Source organism: Gymnodraco acuticeps, unplaced genomic scaffold (assembly GCF_902827175.1).
Source record: "Gymnodraco acuticeps unplaced genomic scaffold, fGymAcu1.1, whole genome shotgun sequence".
Taxonomy (NCBI): domain Eukaryota; kingdom Metazoa; phylum Chordata; class Actinopteri; order Perciformes; family Bathydraconidae; genus Gymnodraco; species Gymnodraco acuticeps.
In genome coordinates, this window is record NW_022990021.1 from 4381655 (window position 1) to 4401352 (window position 19698).

The following is a 19698-nucleotide window of genomic DNA, read 5'->3' on the forward strand; positions in this document are numbered from 1 at the left end:
CAATATTTATTGTCTGAACATGCTCATTTTATTTGGTAATGTGTCTGACCCTCCACCGATGCTGTATACAAAGTTTGGTGTCGAAAAACTAAATTTTTAAATTTTAAGTAGGCGGAGCTTAGGGGTCCAAGATGATCATTTTTAGAGCAGGTCCACCCGGATATGTGTGCACAATTTCAGATCATTCGGTGTTACGGTGCAACTTTGTAAATGTATTCAGAAATGGGATTTTGATAGGTGGCGCTAGTGAGCAGGTTGGAATATTTAACCCATTGACTCCAGAATGTTGCAATTTTTACCGGTCCTGGCGTCCGTGCAAAATTATACAACTTTTGAAGCATCCTAAAGCCCTCAAAAACAGGAAAGATGGCGACTAATAATAATAGGAAGAATTCCTCCAATAACAATAGGTTCCTCACACTTCGTGCTAGGACGCCGTTGGGGTCCTAGCGCTCCGTGCTCGGGCCCTAATAATAATAGATTTATTTTGTTAGCGCTTTTACAGGTGCTCAAAGACGCTTCACAGATATAGTGAAAAGAAAAGAAAGGAACAACAAATAAATATATAGTTCCACATAGTGGAATAGTGCCACATTGGTGAGGAACAAGCATGTGTGGGATGAGCAGCAGAGCTGAGTATGTGGTAAACATACCATTTTACCATGAAAAAATTGTAAAATCTCTGCCAATGCCAATCAGCTTTTTGCTGTTGACTCTTGTTTGGTGGATTGGATGATTGAAGTCTGATGAAACAAGACCTCTAACAAACACAAATGTCCTTACTTGTTGTGTTTATCTGTACAGAATGTCAAGGAAATCCGATAAGTTATTACAGTCTTTACCAAAGTGTGGGACCGACTGACTGATGGAGACAATCAAAACTAGAGCAAAGGGTCCCAATTAAGATGTTAAACAATAAGAATAAAAACAGGACACAAGTGATTAGGAGTCACAATGGTGAACAATAGCATCGTGGTGGAAGTGTCTGCTTGATGAATGGGTGTTTAAAGTAGCGCAGGAAGTCATGTCTATATAAGGACTTTGTGGCCGAGGGCCCCAAACCCTAATGAGCACATGCAAAAAAGTTTCTCACCACAGCAGAGGAGGTTACAGGACCAATCAGGAGCTTTGGTGTCACTGTCATCACCGTCACTGTCTATCTATTCAAATAAACTACTGATTCTTCTCGAGAAAAAAAACACTGATGGGTTTTTACATGTGGCCATGTCATCGGATTAATTGATTGTAATCGCTAATCAGTGTCCTGTATGTGTGTGTGAGTCAAATATTGCTCTGGTCGACTGTCTTATCTGATAAATGTTGTACATGTAGGCTTTTAACAAGGTCTACAGCCTCTAATGCAACACAGTAACACACACAGATAGTGTTCTGGTCTAAGTTAACTGTTTTATTAATTGATAGTCTGGTCTCTGTTCTGGATGATGGTAGGGATGGGAGGAGTGTCAGGGGAGAGGAGGAGTGATGAAGGGAGGGACAGTTTGAAAAGCTGGGGTGAAGTTAGAGTAGTTACAGATAGACAGATAGCAGCAGAGAGAAAGACTCGGGAAAACTAATGAAGTCTGCTGGTACATTTGGAAAGACACCAGACTACATAGAGAAAGTGTGTCATTTTAGCAAGATGTTAATATAACTTTGGATTTAATTGTTCTCCATTCACTTTTTTGGCCAGATATTTTTGCTTTCTGGTTTTCATCCATTGCTCTTTTTTAGTGTTTCCCCTATTTTCAGAGACTGTGAGTGTGTGTGTGTGATATCAAAAAGTAAGTTATGGAAGTGGAGCGTTTGAGTGGTGGGGGCGTTAAACCCGAGAGGGGCAACAGTCGTCTCTACAGGATAGCCCTGGCCATGTGTGTGTGTCTTTGTGCTGCTCTGCTGCTTGCACTCATACTGGGTAAGTCCAACACACACACACACACACAAACACACAGATCCACACACATTTTTATTTCAGCCTGCAATATAGTTGTAAGGAATTAAACAGGAATGCATGGCATACTGTTCTCAGATTATAGTAAATGCAGACTGTAAATAACGCAAGTCGGTGGGAGCAAAGGTTTTGTGGAGAGCTTGTGGGTTACTTATGTCAAACTATTTTTGGTTCATATAAGGTTTCATACACGCCCACATACAGAACCTTGTACATAACGCACTGTGGGACTGTTGAACTCTGGGAAAAGAGGAAAGAATGTGTATGTTGACACTTTGTGGGTATTATCTCCTGCAGAATGTGAAACTAATAGGAAGGGAACTGTTATGGCTTGGGTGTGTGTCTGTTTGTGTGTATGTATTGGGGGCAGTGCCCATAAAAAATGTTTTGGTCAGAGAAATTGCTGTTTTTTTGGTAATCTTACGGCAGCCAAATCTAAAAAAGCTTCTGTTAATTGCTGGGAGTTGCCGTAGCATAGTCCTGAATACTCAACACGTTCTCACTCCCAACCCGTCACATATTGACGGACGGTCAGGGCCCCTCCCCGTCACTCTATTACATTTTTTTTACATCTTTTGTTGCCGTCAGTTATGGGGAGAGTAGGGGCTCAGAATACTGAAATCTGTATTGTTTCATCGTTTTTTTCTTCTAATTTTGTATTATTTTCTAAACCACACACTGTTATTTACTCAACAATAACACATAATTATCCTTGTGTTTATTTATTTGTTTGATTAATAAACACAAGTTGGAGTCCGTCAGGACCGAGGGTCGGAGCAGCTCATAGTAGTTGCTTTAGAGAATTTTACACCCGGAAGTAAGTATTCTCTCCGCTTCGCTTGACAAACCCTGTGATAGTCCTCAAGCTCTGTGATTGGATGTTTGAGTGTGCGCCGAGCGTCGAACAGCACTTGAAATGGGATGGAACCACGGCAGACTGTCCAAAACTGGATTTGAACGGGTCCACCCCGTCCTCCCCTCCCCCACCCCGTCCCCAGAACTACACATGCTGGCTATTGTGTGTTTTGCAACATGCTCTATGGCACGTCTCTACTGGGAATTGTAGTTTTAAAAGACGTTTTCGTATTTCCCATAATAAGAAGTTGCCAGTATTAAACTGTGTACATCCCTGGAGGTTTAGGGGATAGGAAACACTCAAATTTAAAACATATAATTAATAAATGGGTGAAAATGGCTTGTGCCCATAATGGGCAGCATTAATATATACCCACATGCCAGCTAAGGTCAGAAGAGCTTTATTTAACAGCTGGTCTTATGTCTGTGACCCCTCCTGTTGTGAATTGATAAGCCTGAAACATGCACTTGTCAAGGTTCAGAGGCAAATATGGCATAGCCATCGATCATCTTACATTACATTACATTGCATTTAGCTGACGCTTTTATCCAAATCGACTTACAATAAGTGCGTTCGACCAACAAGATACAAACTTGAATAAAACAGAATCATATAAGTACATCAGGTTTCATAGAGCTAAAACATTTCAAGTGCTACTCAACTGGCTTTAGATAAGCCAGTCCTTTATTAGTATATAAGTGCTTTATTAGTAATTATATCGCTCGAAGTGGAGTCGAAAGAGATAAGATATACTTTATTGATCCTAAGTTGGAAACATTTGTGTTACATCAGCATGTGTAACAGTTGTAAATATGCAGTGGTATTTATTTGTAAATCATTTAGTATAATCACACAAATTCTGTGTTCTTTATTTATTGATTGTTCAATACCTGACAAGGTCGGAGATGAAAAACCTGGGTCGCAGGTTCCTTCAACAGTGCATTACAAGACATCTATCAATATGTGTCTATACCTCCACCATTAAACTGTCATATTCTGCACATTTCTTATACTATCTACATACATCTTATAAGAGTATAATACATATGTATAATATCAGTTAAAATAAGTGCTTAAACATACAGTAGTTAACATTGCAGGAAAGCAATATATTAGTACTTTATCAGGCTTAATATTTCTACCCCCAAAGCTTTTTTCTTATTCAAAATAAGACCTTAACCTAAAGTATTCTTTAATGTTTAAATAAAGCCTTATTAGTTTGTCTGTCTGTGTCTCCTATTAATATCTAATAATACAAATAATAAATTTCAATAACGTGCTTTAACCACCAGGTGTCCCTTTCTATCAGCTGTGCACCGTTATGGTGTACATATACCAATATACCGATTGGATAAAATATAAAAGTCAGCCGAATTAGTATTGATACTGCAAGGAGACGTATTGTGTGAAGAGAAATTGAAGATTTAGTTTGATTGCTGATATATTTATGATCCACGTCACATATTCAGTTTCGGCGGCAGTTATTCCTGTTTGTCTAGAAGTCTTCTCACCAGGGCTCTATAAATAGCGAACTACGGCAGATATGTAATATTCAGTGGCGTTTTTATATGTACAAAAGTGGTGGGGCACAAAAAAATTAGATGTCTATATATAAGCTTCTGCAGTGAGGTTCATGGCTGGTGAGGCACTGGCACTGACTCTTCAGGTTTACAAATATTATATTTTGACCTAAATCAAAATATAATATTATTTTCAAAAGCTTTTTTTGTCTGATGCTTCAATTAATTTTAAACAGACAGTTCAACAGAAGGATACCCAAAAATATAAATATAAATATTGAATTGTTCTCTCTTAGTAAGATCCCATTTTCAATAAAATTGCAGTCTTACCTTGACTTGAAGATTAAGTCCATTTGCCTATCCTTCTGGACTTTTTTGTAAAAGTCCTCCTTATGTTCTTGTAGTTTCAAAAGTCTATCATAAATCTAAATGATGGATTTATGATTCGAAAATGATAAAAGTAGGGTAGACATGTGGATATTATCCGGCTGAACAAAACGTGCATTTATCTAACAGGTTTGTTTCCCACAGATCTTATTTGGAGCTATTTTCTAAAATCCTATGGAGAAATCTCATTGCTTTTTTGTCGAGGGAAGCCATGCACAGTTTACTTCCGGGTTTTAGGACGCGTCACTGCAGCTCTCTCGTCTCCTCTTCACACATCACACTTTTCGCGGCACACGTACTTACAGCCAATCGGCTCTGAATTATGTGAGATGACGTATGGTGGGGATGGCAGCTCTATGCCCCTATGGTCATTATTTTTTTGCCACACTCATTAAATAGGAAAATATTCTGAGCATGCGCAGTGTAGTTTTTACAGTCACCATTGACTTAGACAGTAAGAGGGAGGGGCAGGATCGGGTTTTGTCCCACATGGCTCTAAACAGCTTAATAGGCACACACTGTAGACACTAATTAGAAGAACACAGAATAAAAAAGCAATGTACAGACGAATCAGATGATTAAACATGATCTTAAAATATATTTAATATATTTTTTAATTAATTTTTTGCATTTTTTTGTAATCATTATTTGTAATACTTTCTGCTGACACTAGGTGGGGCTGTGCCCCTAATGACCAGTCGCCACTGGTAATATTTAATGCAGCCGAACGGTGTATTACAATGCCGTTATGTGATGACCTTCAAAGAGAAAAGCAAGCACACTCGGAATAAAGTATTATTTTATTTAAAAAAAAATGTTTTCGGATTTCACATCAACAGGAAGTCCGGTTAACTATTATGTCCGTGCGCAACAATACCCCAACCCATAGATCCGCGGGTGAATAATAATCACCACATTACACACATCCCTTCACATTTACATTTACATTAAAGTATTTCGTGAGGCCTTCTAAAATGTTTTAAAATATAATTAGGGTTGTAGTTGAAGAGTTTGTAAATTATTGCGTTGCGCAATCGCACAACGGCACGTCCATTAATTCCACAACCACACACATGGATTAACATCGATTTAATACATTAATGTAGCCTTTGTTTCTGCTAAAAGAGGTGTCGACCAGCTGGGGCAACAAGAAAATCGGCAAAATCGAGTGTGACTATTACAAAATAAATAATTATTATATTAATATTGACAATAACAACCGACTGTCGGGGTAGCATTTGCCGGGGAGCGTTCTCATGGCGTCTATTATCAACGCTATGGGAGGTCTATGAAGGTCTATGGGATTCCCTGCCCGTTGAAAACTGACTTCCAAGGGGTACCCTATACGTAATAGAGTGACGGGCCCTGACGGTCCGTCAATATGTGACGGGGTGGGAGTGAGAACGTGTTGGAATACTAGACACCGTTCACATATACAGCTTGAAGATGCGTACATTAAACCAACTTAAAAAAGGTGGAAATTAAATGCATGAATAACTTAGTAAAAATGTTGCTTTTTGAACTGTCCAAAAAATGTGAAGACACCATCTAAATCAGGGGTGTCAAACTCAAGGCATGGGGGTCAAATCCAGCCCGCGACTAAATTGTATGTGGCCCGCAAGAGCTTAGAAGGAATATAATATGTTTATTATACGGTTTCATGCCACTTTACAGAAGCATTGTCCCAAAATGCATCTCATTTTGTCACTGAAGAGATTTGCAATTAATTGCCCTAGAATTCTGCTTTCAGACGTAGTTCATTATGAAGTTATTACCCTATTCAATAATAACCCAATGCATAGGCAATAATGTAATATAATACATCAAATTGTTATATATATTTATATATGTATATATATATATTTATATAGTCTTAAAGTTACAACTGGCCCTTTAATGTGGCCCGTGATGAAATTGAGTTCGACACCCCTGATCTAAATTGTTATCCAGCACCTTTAAACTCATTTTTACTTTGTAACTTACGTATGTTGAATCTGTATGAAAACAGAATTGTGAAATGCTACGTCAATTTACAAAAAAAGTAAATTAGGCGTTTCCTTAAAAAAATGGGGTCTTTGTGTATCACACAGAAGGAGATTGTTCATGTCAGACGCAATCTCACTTAATATTTGTGATTATGATATTATATGTTGCTCTGAGCATCTAATAATAAAACAAAGGTGGGTCCATTTTTGTTATTTGAATGATGTATCTCATACACAATGGATACAAACTGTGTTGTCTCATTATATATCCTGAGAGAAAATTATATACATTTAACATTCAAAACTCTAAATACTATTCCTAGCCTGAGGAAGATCTGAATAATCAACAGATTTGAATGGAACCATTTTGATGTAGAATAAAGACAAAAGAGTGATTATACAAATTACATTTATTGACATTTTAACCAGAAGATTAAGTCTCAAAGAATGTTTTAAATAAAAGGACATAAAACAAAAAGGTGGATGATAATAAAATATATTAAATGTATATGTAAAGAGATTAGGTCAAATGAAATGACACTGAGCAAGTGATAACAGCAACGCCCAGCGTGGACGAAGATGGCAGGTCTTTCTTCATGCTCCGTACTGTCCCCTCAGAGGAAGTGGGAAACGGGATAAGACCTCTGGACACCACGCTGTCTCAATGATCCACACTGTTAGAGGAAAATAAATGTTTTAGGAAATGAAAAATATGAAGTTAACAAATAAAACACTGCTCAGGGGCAGTCATGGACGGTAGGTTTTCCTACAAAGAGAAGTAGTAAACTCAGCCTCCATTGATTTTCACATCAAATTAGCGTGTCAATAAAATAAGCTATTGTAGTGCCGTGAAAAGAGAGTCGGAGGCGGTGTATTAAGAATGGAGTTCCAATCTTTATTATCCATTACTATCAGAGAGGTTAACACATGCACTGCTCTGCCTGATGAGCTAGCAGGAATGGCAGCTAAAGCTACAGGTGTTCCCCACTAAAGGGTCCGTGTGGCAACACAATAAGCAAGGTGAATTATGTCCAATAACGTGTCACCACACAAGCCCCCCAGAATTCACACATAAACAAAATCAGCATGGCGGGGAGGAACGACGCGCCGACCCCCACGACTCCTGAGCACGGGAGTCGGAAAAGTGACTTCCGCCTGTGCGGCCCCCGGTAGGGGAGGGACCGGAACAACAGGTCTTAAATCCGTGACAGGGGACGAGGCCGGGGGGCGGCCCCGTCGTGGAGGTCGAGCCAGCCCCACAGGCTGGTCCAAGTCCAGGTGAGCAGCCTTCACCCGGTCCACCGAGACGTGCTCGGCCTTGCCACCCAGGTCGACCACCAGGTGCTTGTCCCCGTGCTCCAAGACCCGGAAAGGCCCATCATAAGGGGGCTGCAGGGGGCCTCTGTGCGCATCGTGCCGGATGAACACGTGCTCCGCCGAGCGGAGCTCTGCGGGAACCTGGGACACCTGAGTACCGTGCTGAGTAGTAGGGATCGGAGCAAAGGCCTCAGCGGCGTCCTGCAGGAAAGCCCTCTGGGCCGACGCCGACCAGGGAGCTGATGCGTTAGGGAGGAAATCCCCTGGAACTCTCAACGGCTGCCCGTAAACCATCTCAGCCGTAGAGCACTGCAGGTCTTCTTTAGGCGCAGTCTTCTGGCCCAGCATCACCCAGGGCAGCTTGTCGACCCAATTCCCGTCCTTAAGGCCGGCTTTGAGGGCCGCCTTCATGGAGCGATGGAAGCGCTCGCAGAGGCCGTTAGCCTGAGGGTGGTAAGCGGTAGTCCTGTGCAGCGTCCGTCGTGATGGAGATGGGAACCGTAGATGATGGGTGTGCCAGCAAAGCCGCCTGAGCCAACGCGGTCTTGACCTCAGCAAAAGCAACGTCCGCCTCTGCCGTCCAGTCGATCGCCTGGACGGGGGTCTTGCCCTTCAATGCTTCATACAGCGGCCGCATGATGTGTGCGGCCGGGCGATGAAACGGTGGTAGAAGGTCACCATCCCCAGAAACTCACGGAGCGACCGGGCTGTGAGCGGGCGAGGAAAAGCCGCAACGGCCTCCACCTTCGCCGGCAGAGGTGCCGCACCGCCCTTGGTGACGCGGTGCCCCAGAAAATCAATGTCAGACACCCCGAACTGGCACTTTGCAGGATTGATGATTAATCCGTGTTCGTTGAGCCGCGTGAAAAGGGCTCGAAGGTGGGACAGGTGCTCCTGCACTGAAGCGCTGGCGACGAGTATGTCGTCGAGGTAGACAAACACAAACGGCAGGTCCCGCAGCACCGAATCCATCAGGCGCTGGAACGTCTGAGCAGCATTCTTGAGTCCAAAAGGCATCCGCAGGAACTCAAAAAGTCCAAAAGGCGTTATCACTGCTGTCTTGGGAATGTCCAGAGGGTGCATGGGCACCTGGTGGTATCCACGCACCAGGTCCACCTTGGAAAACACCCCCGTACCGGCCAGATGCGCCGAAAAGTCCTGAATATGCGGCACCGGATAGCGGTCAGGCGTAGTGGCGTCGTTGAGTCGGCGGTAATCCCCGCACGGGCGGAACCCGCCGTTCGGTTTGGGGACGACGTGCAGGGGAGAAGCCCAAGGACTGTCGGAGCGGCGGACAATGCCCAGGCGCTCCATGGTTGCGAACTCCGCCCTCGCTACAGCCAGCTTAGAAGGGTTCAACCGCCGGGCCCTGGCATAGACAGGAGGCCCCTCGGTAGTGACGTGGTGCTCCACGCCATGCTTAGTGGTAAGCGCAGAGAAGGTGGGCAGCGACAGGTCTGGAAACTCGGCCAACAGTCTGATAGCGAGCCCGACAGTCCGTCATATGCTGCGCTGCCAAGTGTGCACACGAGGGAAGAAAACGTTAAGGCATCAACCAAACGCCTATTCTTAACGTCCACTAAGAGTCCATGAGCACACAAAAAATCCGCTCCGAGGAGGGGAAAAGAAATGTCCGCTGTCACAAAATCCCAGCTGAAACGCTGTCCTCCGATGCACAAACACATAGGCCTCACGCCGTACGTGCGAATGGGACCACCGTTAGCCGTCGTCAATCGCAGTCCGTGCCCACCCCGGGTGACGTCTTCACTCGACGCTGGAACTACGCTCCGTTGAGCGCCCGTGTCACACAGAAACAGGCTCCCCGAAACGCTGTCGCTGACGAAGAGGAGCCTGCACGTGCCGCCGACGCTCAGGGCCACTACTGAGCGCCGGCCCCTCCGTTTCCCGGGGGTTTGTAGCTGCACGGGGCGATGCATTTCTTCGCCATTGTCCCGAAACGTGCGTGGTAAAAGCAGTTTACATGATTACACAAATGATTTGTTTGCAACTTATAGTTTTATTTTTTTTAATTAAATGTATTTTGCTTGACTCCGTTTTTTTTTCTCTTAAACTCTTAATTTTGTTTCATTCTGAGAAAGTGTTGCTTTATCTTTATGAAACAAAACTAATCCCATAATGGTCCTGGTTGGGAGGGGTTGAAACTGGGGTGGGGTACATACAGTATAAGTATTGTTTATCTTGTTATTGAGGGAAGTCCACATTTTTGTGGTGGCATTGATGTATAATTATGTTATGTGCCTCTGTATGCAATAGCACACTCCCACTTTAATGGAAACCCTCCTCTGATCTGCAGCCATGCGAATGACCAGACACTGGAATGACAAGTGCTGGATTTGTTTTTTTAACTTTTTAATAAGTTCATATAGTGTGCTTCTTAAATATTGTTGTGTACATGTTTGGTGTTTAAGTAATAACATGAGGTTGGTATTAGCAGTGACACCGGTACCTTAGACATCTGTGTGTGTTTAAACCCTAGGCTATATGTGTCGGACAAAGCTGTGTTTTGGCAAGTAGGTCATGCTGAGTTGAAGTTGTTATAGAGTGCGTGGGCACAACATGAAGTGACTCTCACAAGCAGGGGCAGTCAACCTCTGAGGTCAGACATTGAGGCAGATCTGTAACGCTCCACATCGGGGATTTGGTTTCTAAATCTGTCCACTCACTTCACATCTTTTTACTGCCTCTCAAAGCACATAACAGAGGTTTCTGCTGAGAGGTCAGAGAAGCAGGCCTTTGTTGACCTTCTAAGAAAGCAGGAGAATTGTTAAACCTCCGGTTACACCACAAGTTAAACAATGGCTGGCTATTTTCTGTGTTATTCCTGCATTCTGATTGCTTTGTTTGGAATTGTGTGCAGTACTTCTCACAGAGGCTCAAGTATATGTATGTTGGACATTACTCAATATTTGCTTGTGACTCAAGGCATGACTACGGAGCCCATAAAGGGTCATAAAAGAAGAAAAACTTTCTCGCGCGTACGAGAAAGTTACCGGTTACCTTTTTATTTTTTCATGACCCTTTGGGGCTCCGTACATGACAGTAAATCTAGGGCACAAAACTAGGGCCACAAGGATGGGTGGAGGGGGTCTGGAGGATGGGTTTGGGCTGACAGCCCAGGGGCATAGCGGAGGACCAGGAAGGGGTCTCGGGCGGACGGCCTGGGGGCAAGGCAGAGTTCATTGTGGGGGTCTCGGGCGGACGGTGGTGGGGAGAGGCGGGGCTATGGCGTCATCGTTTTCAGGAAATGATCGTATAGGGCGTACACACGGAGCCACAAGCGTTTCGTCCTCAGACCTACCCACTTTGGGTGCCGTTGTCACAGTGTATCGTATTTGGGCTCCGAATACGCGTTTCCGTTTCGGCCTCGTGTGGACGAACTGTCTATACGATAGAGAACGTTGGCGGATTCAACTGATATCGTCTCCGTGTGGACGGGGCCTAAGATCCAGAGATCCATGGGTCCACCTGGGTTTCAAACTCACGTCAACTTTCTTACTTTTTCTAAGCTTTCACTGCATTTCATGATCTTTAGTACATTTCTTACTTGACAAAGTTATCACACTGGCGGAGAAAGAAGGAAACATTTGTTAAGTTATATTTTATGACTTGTGCTTTGTAGACATCATGTGTTCCTGGTTTTCCAGCTCTATTAATACAAACACTCCTGGAAATGTATTGTTATTGTGAATGTTAGCTAAAAATCGAGGTTTGAGGTTCTGTTAAGCAAAGTATTTAACATCCCTACATTGATTAACGGCCACAAAGCATTAAATAACTATCTCTATACAAACACTGTTTACAGTTCTCAAGCTTAATCCTCAACTATTTTGTTTTCCTCAGTTTCTCAAAAATCTAGTCAAAAGGAAGAGTTCTGTCTGACCCCAGAATGCATCGAAGCAGGTGAGGAGTTCTTGTAAACAGTCACTGTTTGAGCATGATATATTCAAGTTGTAACTGAAAGGTTTCTATTTAGACTCACTAACTTTTGTTTTTCTTCCTTCTTGTAGCGGGGTCTGTACTCAGTAAAATAGATCGGTCTGTTAACCCCTGCGAGGATTTCTATAGTTTCTCGTGTGGCGGTTGGTTAAAGGAGAACTCGATCCCTGAAGACTTGTCCTCGTATGGTATCTACCCCTGGCTACGGCAGAATGTAGACGTAAAAGTCAAAGGTGGGTTTGCCCTAAACATTTCAAATACCTTGATGACTTCAACAAATAAAATAATAAAGCTATTTGGTAACGTATATGACAGAATTGCAGGGAGCAGGAATTTCATGATGCCAAACTTGAAGAGCACATTGTTGGGCCGATTCTTTCTGCACCTCAAATGTTTTCTCCATTTTAAAATTCAGCCCAAAGTCCCTTAGACCTCATGCAGCTCCCTGTGTGGTAGCTGTGAGTAGTTCAGGGGCAGCAGTAGCTAAGTCTGTTGGGTCTTAGCTTGGGAACCAGTCGCCAATATAATTCCTGATTGGCTTGCCAGAGACACGCTAATTCTACTCCTCCATTGTTCCCTGGAGGTTTCCTCTTGTAGGATTAAAAAAAGTGTCTTCTTCTTCTTCTTCTTCTTCTTCTTCTTACCTTTCTTCTTCTTCTTATTCTTCTTACCTTTCTTCTTCTTCTTATTCTTCTTACCTTTCTTCTTCTTCTTCTTACCTTTCTTCTTCTTCTTCTTCTTCTTCTTCTTCTTCTTCTTCTTCTTCTTCTTCTTCTTCTTCTTCTTCTTCTTGCTTCTTCTTCTTCTTGTCTTCTTCTTCTTCTTCTTCTTCTTCTTCTTCTTCTTCTTCTTCTTCTTCTTCTTCTTCTTCTTCTTCTTCTTCTTCTTCTTCTTCTTCTTCTTCTTCTTCTTCTTCTTCTTCTTCTTCTACAACTGGAGACTGTACTTCACCCATACAGTATATGTCTTAAAAGTGTATTTTAGAGACAGTTTATTGTTAGAGTCTTACCATTTTTTTCCTGTCAGAGTTACTAGAAGCTCCTTCACCCCCTGATGAACTGGAAGCAGTGACTAAGGCTAAGATCCTCTACCGCTCCTGTATGAATGAGAGTGAGTCTGTCACACACACACAAACTTGGTTTTGCCATTTAAGTGGACATAACATTGACATATGTATTCCCTAGAGACTTTTTTTGGTAATGCCAATAGAAAATCATAAATTCCCTCCAATAAACAATCCAATTCAAACATGAAACCTTTAACCTGCACTCACATCTGGACACATATGTAAATATATTTAACATGTGCATTCGAAATGCTAAACGTTTTTCTGTGATGTCTTATTTCAACAGTTACTTCACTTTATCACTTTATTTTAAAAACATTTTGTATTATTATTTACATTTTTTATTCTATTGTGTCTTTATTTTTACCTTGTGTGAATCCTGTTTTTAACTCTGCTGGTTGGTGCTATAAACGCCTGAATTTCCCCAAGGGTATTAATAAAGTTCCATCTTATCTTATCTTATGAAATCACCAGACTAAATGTTGAACATAATTGTAATGTATTAAATGATATGTTTGCTTTTATAGCTATACTGGAGCAGTTGGACAGCAAACCGCTGCTGAACATTTTCCGACAGCCTGAGTTTCGGTGGCCTGTGGTGGGGGAGGGGCTCGGAGGAGAGTACCAGTGGTCCGAGGGGGAGTGGAGCCTCCTGAAGACCCTCACTGAGTTAAGGAAACAGTTTGGCAGGAATGTCCTGATTCGAATATACGTCTCCCCCGATGACAAAAACTCCTCAAACTACATCCTCAAGGTCAGACATCCACAGTTAACTCTCAATACTGTTTATCCATGCAGGTTTTCCACTTTTAAAATGTATTAGAAAAAACACTTATTATCTGACACATAACCCTCCACTTAACACCAATAGTGAATTTAACAGCTCAAATTCTGAACCAATTAAACAAAGAATATATTTTTGCAAGATTTAGAGGTCAGATTGTAAAGCTAGCAGCTTTTTATCTAGCCGTTTCCTCCCGCGTGAGAGGTATACAAGTGGTATCACATTTGTTTTATATTTATGCACCATGACATCAAGTCAAATTCCTCGTATGTGTGAACCTACCTGGCAATAAACCCGTTTCTGATTCTGATTCTGATTCTGAAGTCAAGAAATATATTTCCCATATGTAACTATTCCTGTACTAGATAGATAGATAGATAGATACAGTGGTTCCCAACCTGGGGGGCGCCAAAGATCACAGTGGGGGCGCCAAGCCTCAGATGATTTGATGCCAAATATCATATTTATATATATTTTTTTTAACATATAATTGTAACGTATGGAGCTACGTACATCCTGGAGGGGTCATAGAGAGAAAAATAAAGAAAACGAGGCCACGCTTTATTAACTTGTGCGCACGAGATGTAATTCGTGGCCTCAATTTAAATAAAACGAGGCCACGCTTTATCAATTTGTAAGCACAATATGCTTTCTCGTTCGCACAAGATACTTACTCGTTCGCACGAGATACTTACTCGTTCACACAAGATTTCTGCCGGAGTTTCATACTCGGTTGCGAACCGATCCAGTGAGTGCTGAAGGTCGCAGACCGATGAAGCCATTAGAACCCCATCATCTGCAAAAAGCAGTGGTGCAATCCTTAGGCCCATTCCCAAAACGCCCCCTACACCCTACCCCTCCGTGACGGAGTGAACTCCGTCTGTAGCCACACTCACAGCTCAACAAGGCTCCCTCCTGTCAGACGGAGGGAGTAAATACAGCAGCAAGCTTTGGGACGGCCTCCCCTCTCTCCGGCAGAAACAGGAAATGCCGTAACTGTATGTAACAACGGTTTCAAATCAGCATCTCTTAGACAAAAAATGTAAATTAATAACTCAAATAAAACTCCAAACATATTTCATTGTGTTACTTTTTTGTAAAGCTCTTTTAGTTTTAAACCTGATGTTTATAAGCTTCTTAGTTTTTGCAACAGTCCGTAAATATACACAACTTTATAATAAAATGCACACATTTACCTTTTTCTAGACTAAACACAGGTATGATCCTAAGTTAAAACATATGAGGTTATCAAGAGGTTGTTAACATCGCAGTTTATCAGTGGATGTTTGCTGGAACTACTTGTCAACAGCTTGTTTCCTGACGGACACACACAGCGTTGACTCCGGTCAGGTAGAGACCGGTCTCAAGTCAGCACCGATGCAGACTCGCTGTTTGAGGGCTTGATAGTCCACTCCCCCTCCACACCGCTTGGAACAGCACTTAATATGGCGGACCCTCCGCGCGAACGCGCGGAGGGGTAGGGTGTAGGGGGCGGTTTGGGAATGGGCCTTAGTCCACCGAACTGCAGACCCCCTCCCCAACGACTACACCTCAAAATCCTATCCATGTATATTACAAACAGGATCGGTGACAAAGCGCAGCCCTGGCGGAGGCCAACCCTCACCGGAAATGGGTCCGACTTACTGCCGAGGACCCGGACACAGCTCTCGCTTTGGGAGAACAGAGATTGGATGGCCCTGACAAGAGACCCCTCACCCCATACTCCTGCAGCACCTCCCACAGTGAGTCCCTGGGAACCCGGTCATACGCCTTCTCCAAATCTACAAAACACATGTAGACTGGATAAGCGTACTCCCAGGCCCCCTCCAGAATCCTTGCGAGACCACGACGGAATCCGCATTGTTCCTCCTCAATCTGAAGTTCGACAATCGGCCTGACCCTCCTTTCGAGTACCTTAGAGTAAACTTTCCCGGGGAGGCTGAGTAGTGTGATGCCTCTATAATTGGCACACACCCTCTGATCCCCCTTTTTGAAAAGGGGAACCACCACCCCGGTCTGCCACTCCTTCGGTACTGTTTCCGACTTCCAGGCAACGTTGATGAGACGTGTCAACCCTCACAGTCCCTCAACACCCAGAGCCTTCAGCATTTCTGGGGGGATCTCATCCACCCCCGGGGCTTTGCCACTGTGGAGTTGTTTGACTACCTCAGTGACCTCCCGCCGGGAGATTGGTGTTGATCCCCCGTCATACTCCAGCTCTGCCTCTACCATAGAGGGTGGAGTTGTCGGGTTCAGGAATTCCTCAAAGTGTTCCTTCCAATACCCTAACACTCCATCAGTTGAGGTCAACAGCGTCCCATCCTTACTGTACACAACTTGGATGGTTCCCTGCTTCCCCCTCCTGAGGTGTCGGACAGTTTTCCAGAACAACTTTGGTGCCGCCCGAAAGTCCTTTTCCATGTCGTCTCTGAACTTCTCCCACACCCGCCGCTTTGCCTCGGCAATAGAGGCTTTGAACACCGCCCACTCTGGTTCAATGTCCCCAACCTCCACAGGGATGCCTGAAAAGCTCCGCCGGAGGTGTGAGGCCTCCTGAACTTGGGCCTCCTCCAGACGTTCCCAGTTCACCCGCACTACACGTTTGGGCTTACCAGGTCTATCCAGAGGCTTCCACCGCCACTCGACCCAACTCACCACCAGATGGTGATCAGTTGACAGCTCCGCCCCTCTCTTTACCCATCTGTACATGTCCAACCATGAGCTCTATGAGCCCTTCCAATCCGGCTTCAGACAGCAACACAGCACTGAGACCCTCCTCATCAAGATCACCAACAATCTCCTCATTGCTGCTGACTCTGGCCGCCTCAGCATCCTCATCCTCCTGGACCTCTCTGCAGCGTTTGACACCATCTCTCACAACATCCTCCTCACCCGCCTCTCAGACGTCCTAGGTATCACTGGCACAGCGCTGTCTTGGTTCACATCCTACCTCCATAACAGGAAACAGTTTGTCTCCATCAATGGCTCAAATTCACCCCCGGCCCCAGTCCACCACAGTGGACCCCAGGGCTCTGTGCTTGGCCCCCTCCTGTTCACCATTTGCATGCTCCCCCTCGGCCAGATCATCCGACATCATGGACTCAATTTCCACTGTTACGCTGATGATACCCAACTGTATCTCAGCACCACTCCATCCTCCCAGCTCCCCCCTCAGTTTCTCATCAACTGCCTGCATGACATCAAAGCTTGGATGTCCTCCAACTATCTCAAACTAAACAGCAGGAAAACAGAGCTCATGGTTGTGCAGTGGCGGTTCTACAGGGTGGCACGGGGTGGCAGCTGCCACCTCAGAAAAATTCCTTGCCACCCCAGCTGCCACCCCAGTTGGCAGCTTTGTTTTGAAAAAAAAGTTGTGGCTCATCGGACATTTATGAGAGAAAATCTCTAATGTCCGAGTGCAAGTGAATGCAGCACAAGACGCAAGCCTTGCAACCCCTCCCCCGGCCCTGGAACGAGCGTGGAAATATGATTGGCGGCGATTTCATTTTAACGGGGGACAGCGCAAAACGAGAAGCATTTCGGATCCAAGTAGACGGAAGGAATGAGGTATTTGCGGTCAGTGGCGGTGCCAGGGTATGGCTGGGGTAGGCGACAGCCATACCAAGAAATGGCTTAGCCCCACCATGAAAAATGATGTTAAGGTAAGCAAAATAAAGTCCGCCAACTCGCGCGGAGTAAATTGCACAGACAGCAGTTAATAAGATTGATTTCAGTAGCCACTTGTCTGGAAATACCGAAGACTAGAAACGGTTTTGAAAACTTTTGTCACGTAGTGATCGTCTTCTCAATAGAACATCTTTGATAATATCTTCTGGCCAATCAGAATCACGATAACGGCGTGGTGTTGTTGCAGGAAGTCCCGATACATCGATACAACATTACGTGTTGATAGAAATCAACACGTAATGAAATAAGACCCCACGGTTTGATGATTGATAGGTGTGTGAGCTGTCTTTCATTTTGACACACAGAACAATGGGGGCTATCCACCCTTATCCACAATGTAAAGTAATTCACACAGACTCTTCCCTCTTCTCTCTGTGAGGAGCAGCAGGTTCAGCTTTCAGAACAAAGTAACAAAAAACTAAAATACCATTCATTTTTTTAAATATGTCGTGTAGTAATAGATTTATTTATTTTTCTTCTCAAGAGAGTACCAGAATGTGTATTTTATGTTAGTATTTCAAAAAATCTCCTGGGGGAGAATCCCCCCAGACCCCCCTGCAGGGGTTGGGTTTTCAGCATGTCAACTCTTTCACCTGTGGGGAAATTGCAGGATTGGCTCCAGGTCGCCCTTTTTATTTACTACAAGACAAATGTGCCTTATTATTTCATACAGTTCAATTTGTATTGAGACAGGGAAATAATTAGAACCTCACGCGTGGCGTTTCACTGTCAAGGGGAGCGTGTATGTAATTACATTGCAAATACTGACTTGAGCCCCACCACTGTATGGGTTAGCCCTACCATAGATTACCCAACACAAATACACTGGCTCCGCCACTGTTTGCGGTCTACAATGACAGAGAAGAGCCTGTCAAGTTTGGCTGTACTCAGCATTGAATCAAAACGCACCATAGCTTTAAATCTTAATAAGTGAGGCATTTTGCTGAACAAGATGGTAATCACCACATTCAGCTGTTATAGGCATGCCAACTTGATGCTCTGCTCACGGATGAGTCGATGAGAATAATAAACTGTTAAGATGATGACCTTACGTGTGTATAATATTTTTCTTCTTTGTGGGGTTCTGCCCCCAAAAAACTGTTTTAAGTCCTGAGAAAGTCAAATAAGACGATGTGTAAAACTACACTGCCCTGCCAAAAGCAAGTAACCACTTTGATTTAACAGTAGGTAAGGACTTTCCACTGTATAATAACTGCAGCGATGTGTATGTTTTAGCTGAATACACGTTTTTTAACCCTAACTGATGCAATTACGGCCCGTCCACACAGCGGCGTGCGTTGAAAGCTTCTGCCCATTCACTTTGAATGGGGTGACGTCACTTTTAGCCGAACTGCATTTTGGGAAGCGACGTGGAGCGTTGCTGGCGTTGCTGGCTTCAAAAGTTGAGCAATGTTCAACTTTTGACGCCTCGACGGAGGCGTCAGCCAATTAAATCCCGTTTATGCAAATCTGCCAGTACAAGCGCTAGCCAATCAAACCGCGTGTATGCTGGGAGAGACTACGCAGGTCATTTCCTCATATTCCAAAAAATGGAGGGAAAATTCATTATAGCGGTAGTGAATCACCCGGTGCTGTATGATCAGTCTCTGTTCATCTACCGGGATACAAACCGGAGGAGCGAGGCATGGAGGGAGGTGGCAGAGACAGTGGATGAAACTGGTAGGTTTTCGCCTGTTTGGGGATTTTGTATCCAGTTTACTTCGTTTTAACATTGCTATTGCTTTGTATGTCGGGGGCGGGAGATTCATGTGATTGGTTGTTGGTCGCGTTGCTCGCAAAAAATCCCCAAGCTTCAGATACGCCCACCTCCAAGCGTCAACGCACGCCGCTGTGTGGACGGGCCGTTAGTCACTTCTTTAATGTTTGTTCTTTCTGATGTAAAGTCAAGGTTATAACTGTTTGCAATTAAGTTGTGGGGCGCTGAACTGTTCTTTTGATTCTTTTGATATATGATAGTAATTACTTGTCTTTCAAATTTGAAGGAGGGTGAGCAAGCATCTTGTGGAACATTCATCATTATCTCCTCCAACAAATATAGTTTATTTAATAATAACACTGAATATGTGAATCATAACAGTGATTGACAGCTGATAGGAATAATATGATTGATAATAGTATCATATTCATACAAACACACATCGATGAGACAGTTAATTAATGTACTTATTGC

At 43.7% G+C, this 19698-nt stretch overlaps 1 protein-coding gene across 1 annotated transcript in view; it reads left to right on the forward strand.

Annotated features, from left to right (window-relative positions):
* The first annotated feature begins 1542 nt into the window (after positions 1 to 1542).
* phex (phosphate regulating endopeptidase homolog, X-linked) overlaps positions 1543 to 19698 on the forward strand; it is a 40175-nt gene continuing 22019 nt past the window's right edge. The window contains exons 1-5 of the mRNA XM_034214238.1: positions 1543 to 1912; positions 11875 to 11934; positions 12042 to 12203; positions 12997 to 13080; positions 13564 to 13790. Coding sequence (XP_034070129.1) covers positions 1789 to 1912; positions 11875 to 11934; positions 12042 to 12203; positions 12997 to 13080; positions 13564 to 13790 — 657 coding nt within the window. The 5' untranslated portion in view covers positions 1543 to 1788. The remainder of the gene's footprint in view (positions 1913 to 11874; positions 11935 to 12041; positions 12204 to 12996; positions 13081 to 13563; positions 13791 to 19698) is intronic.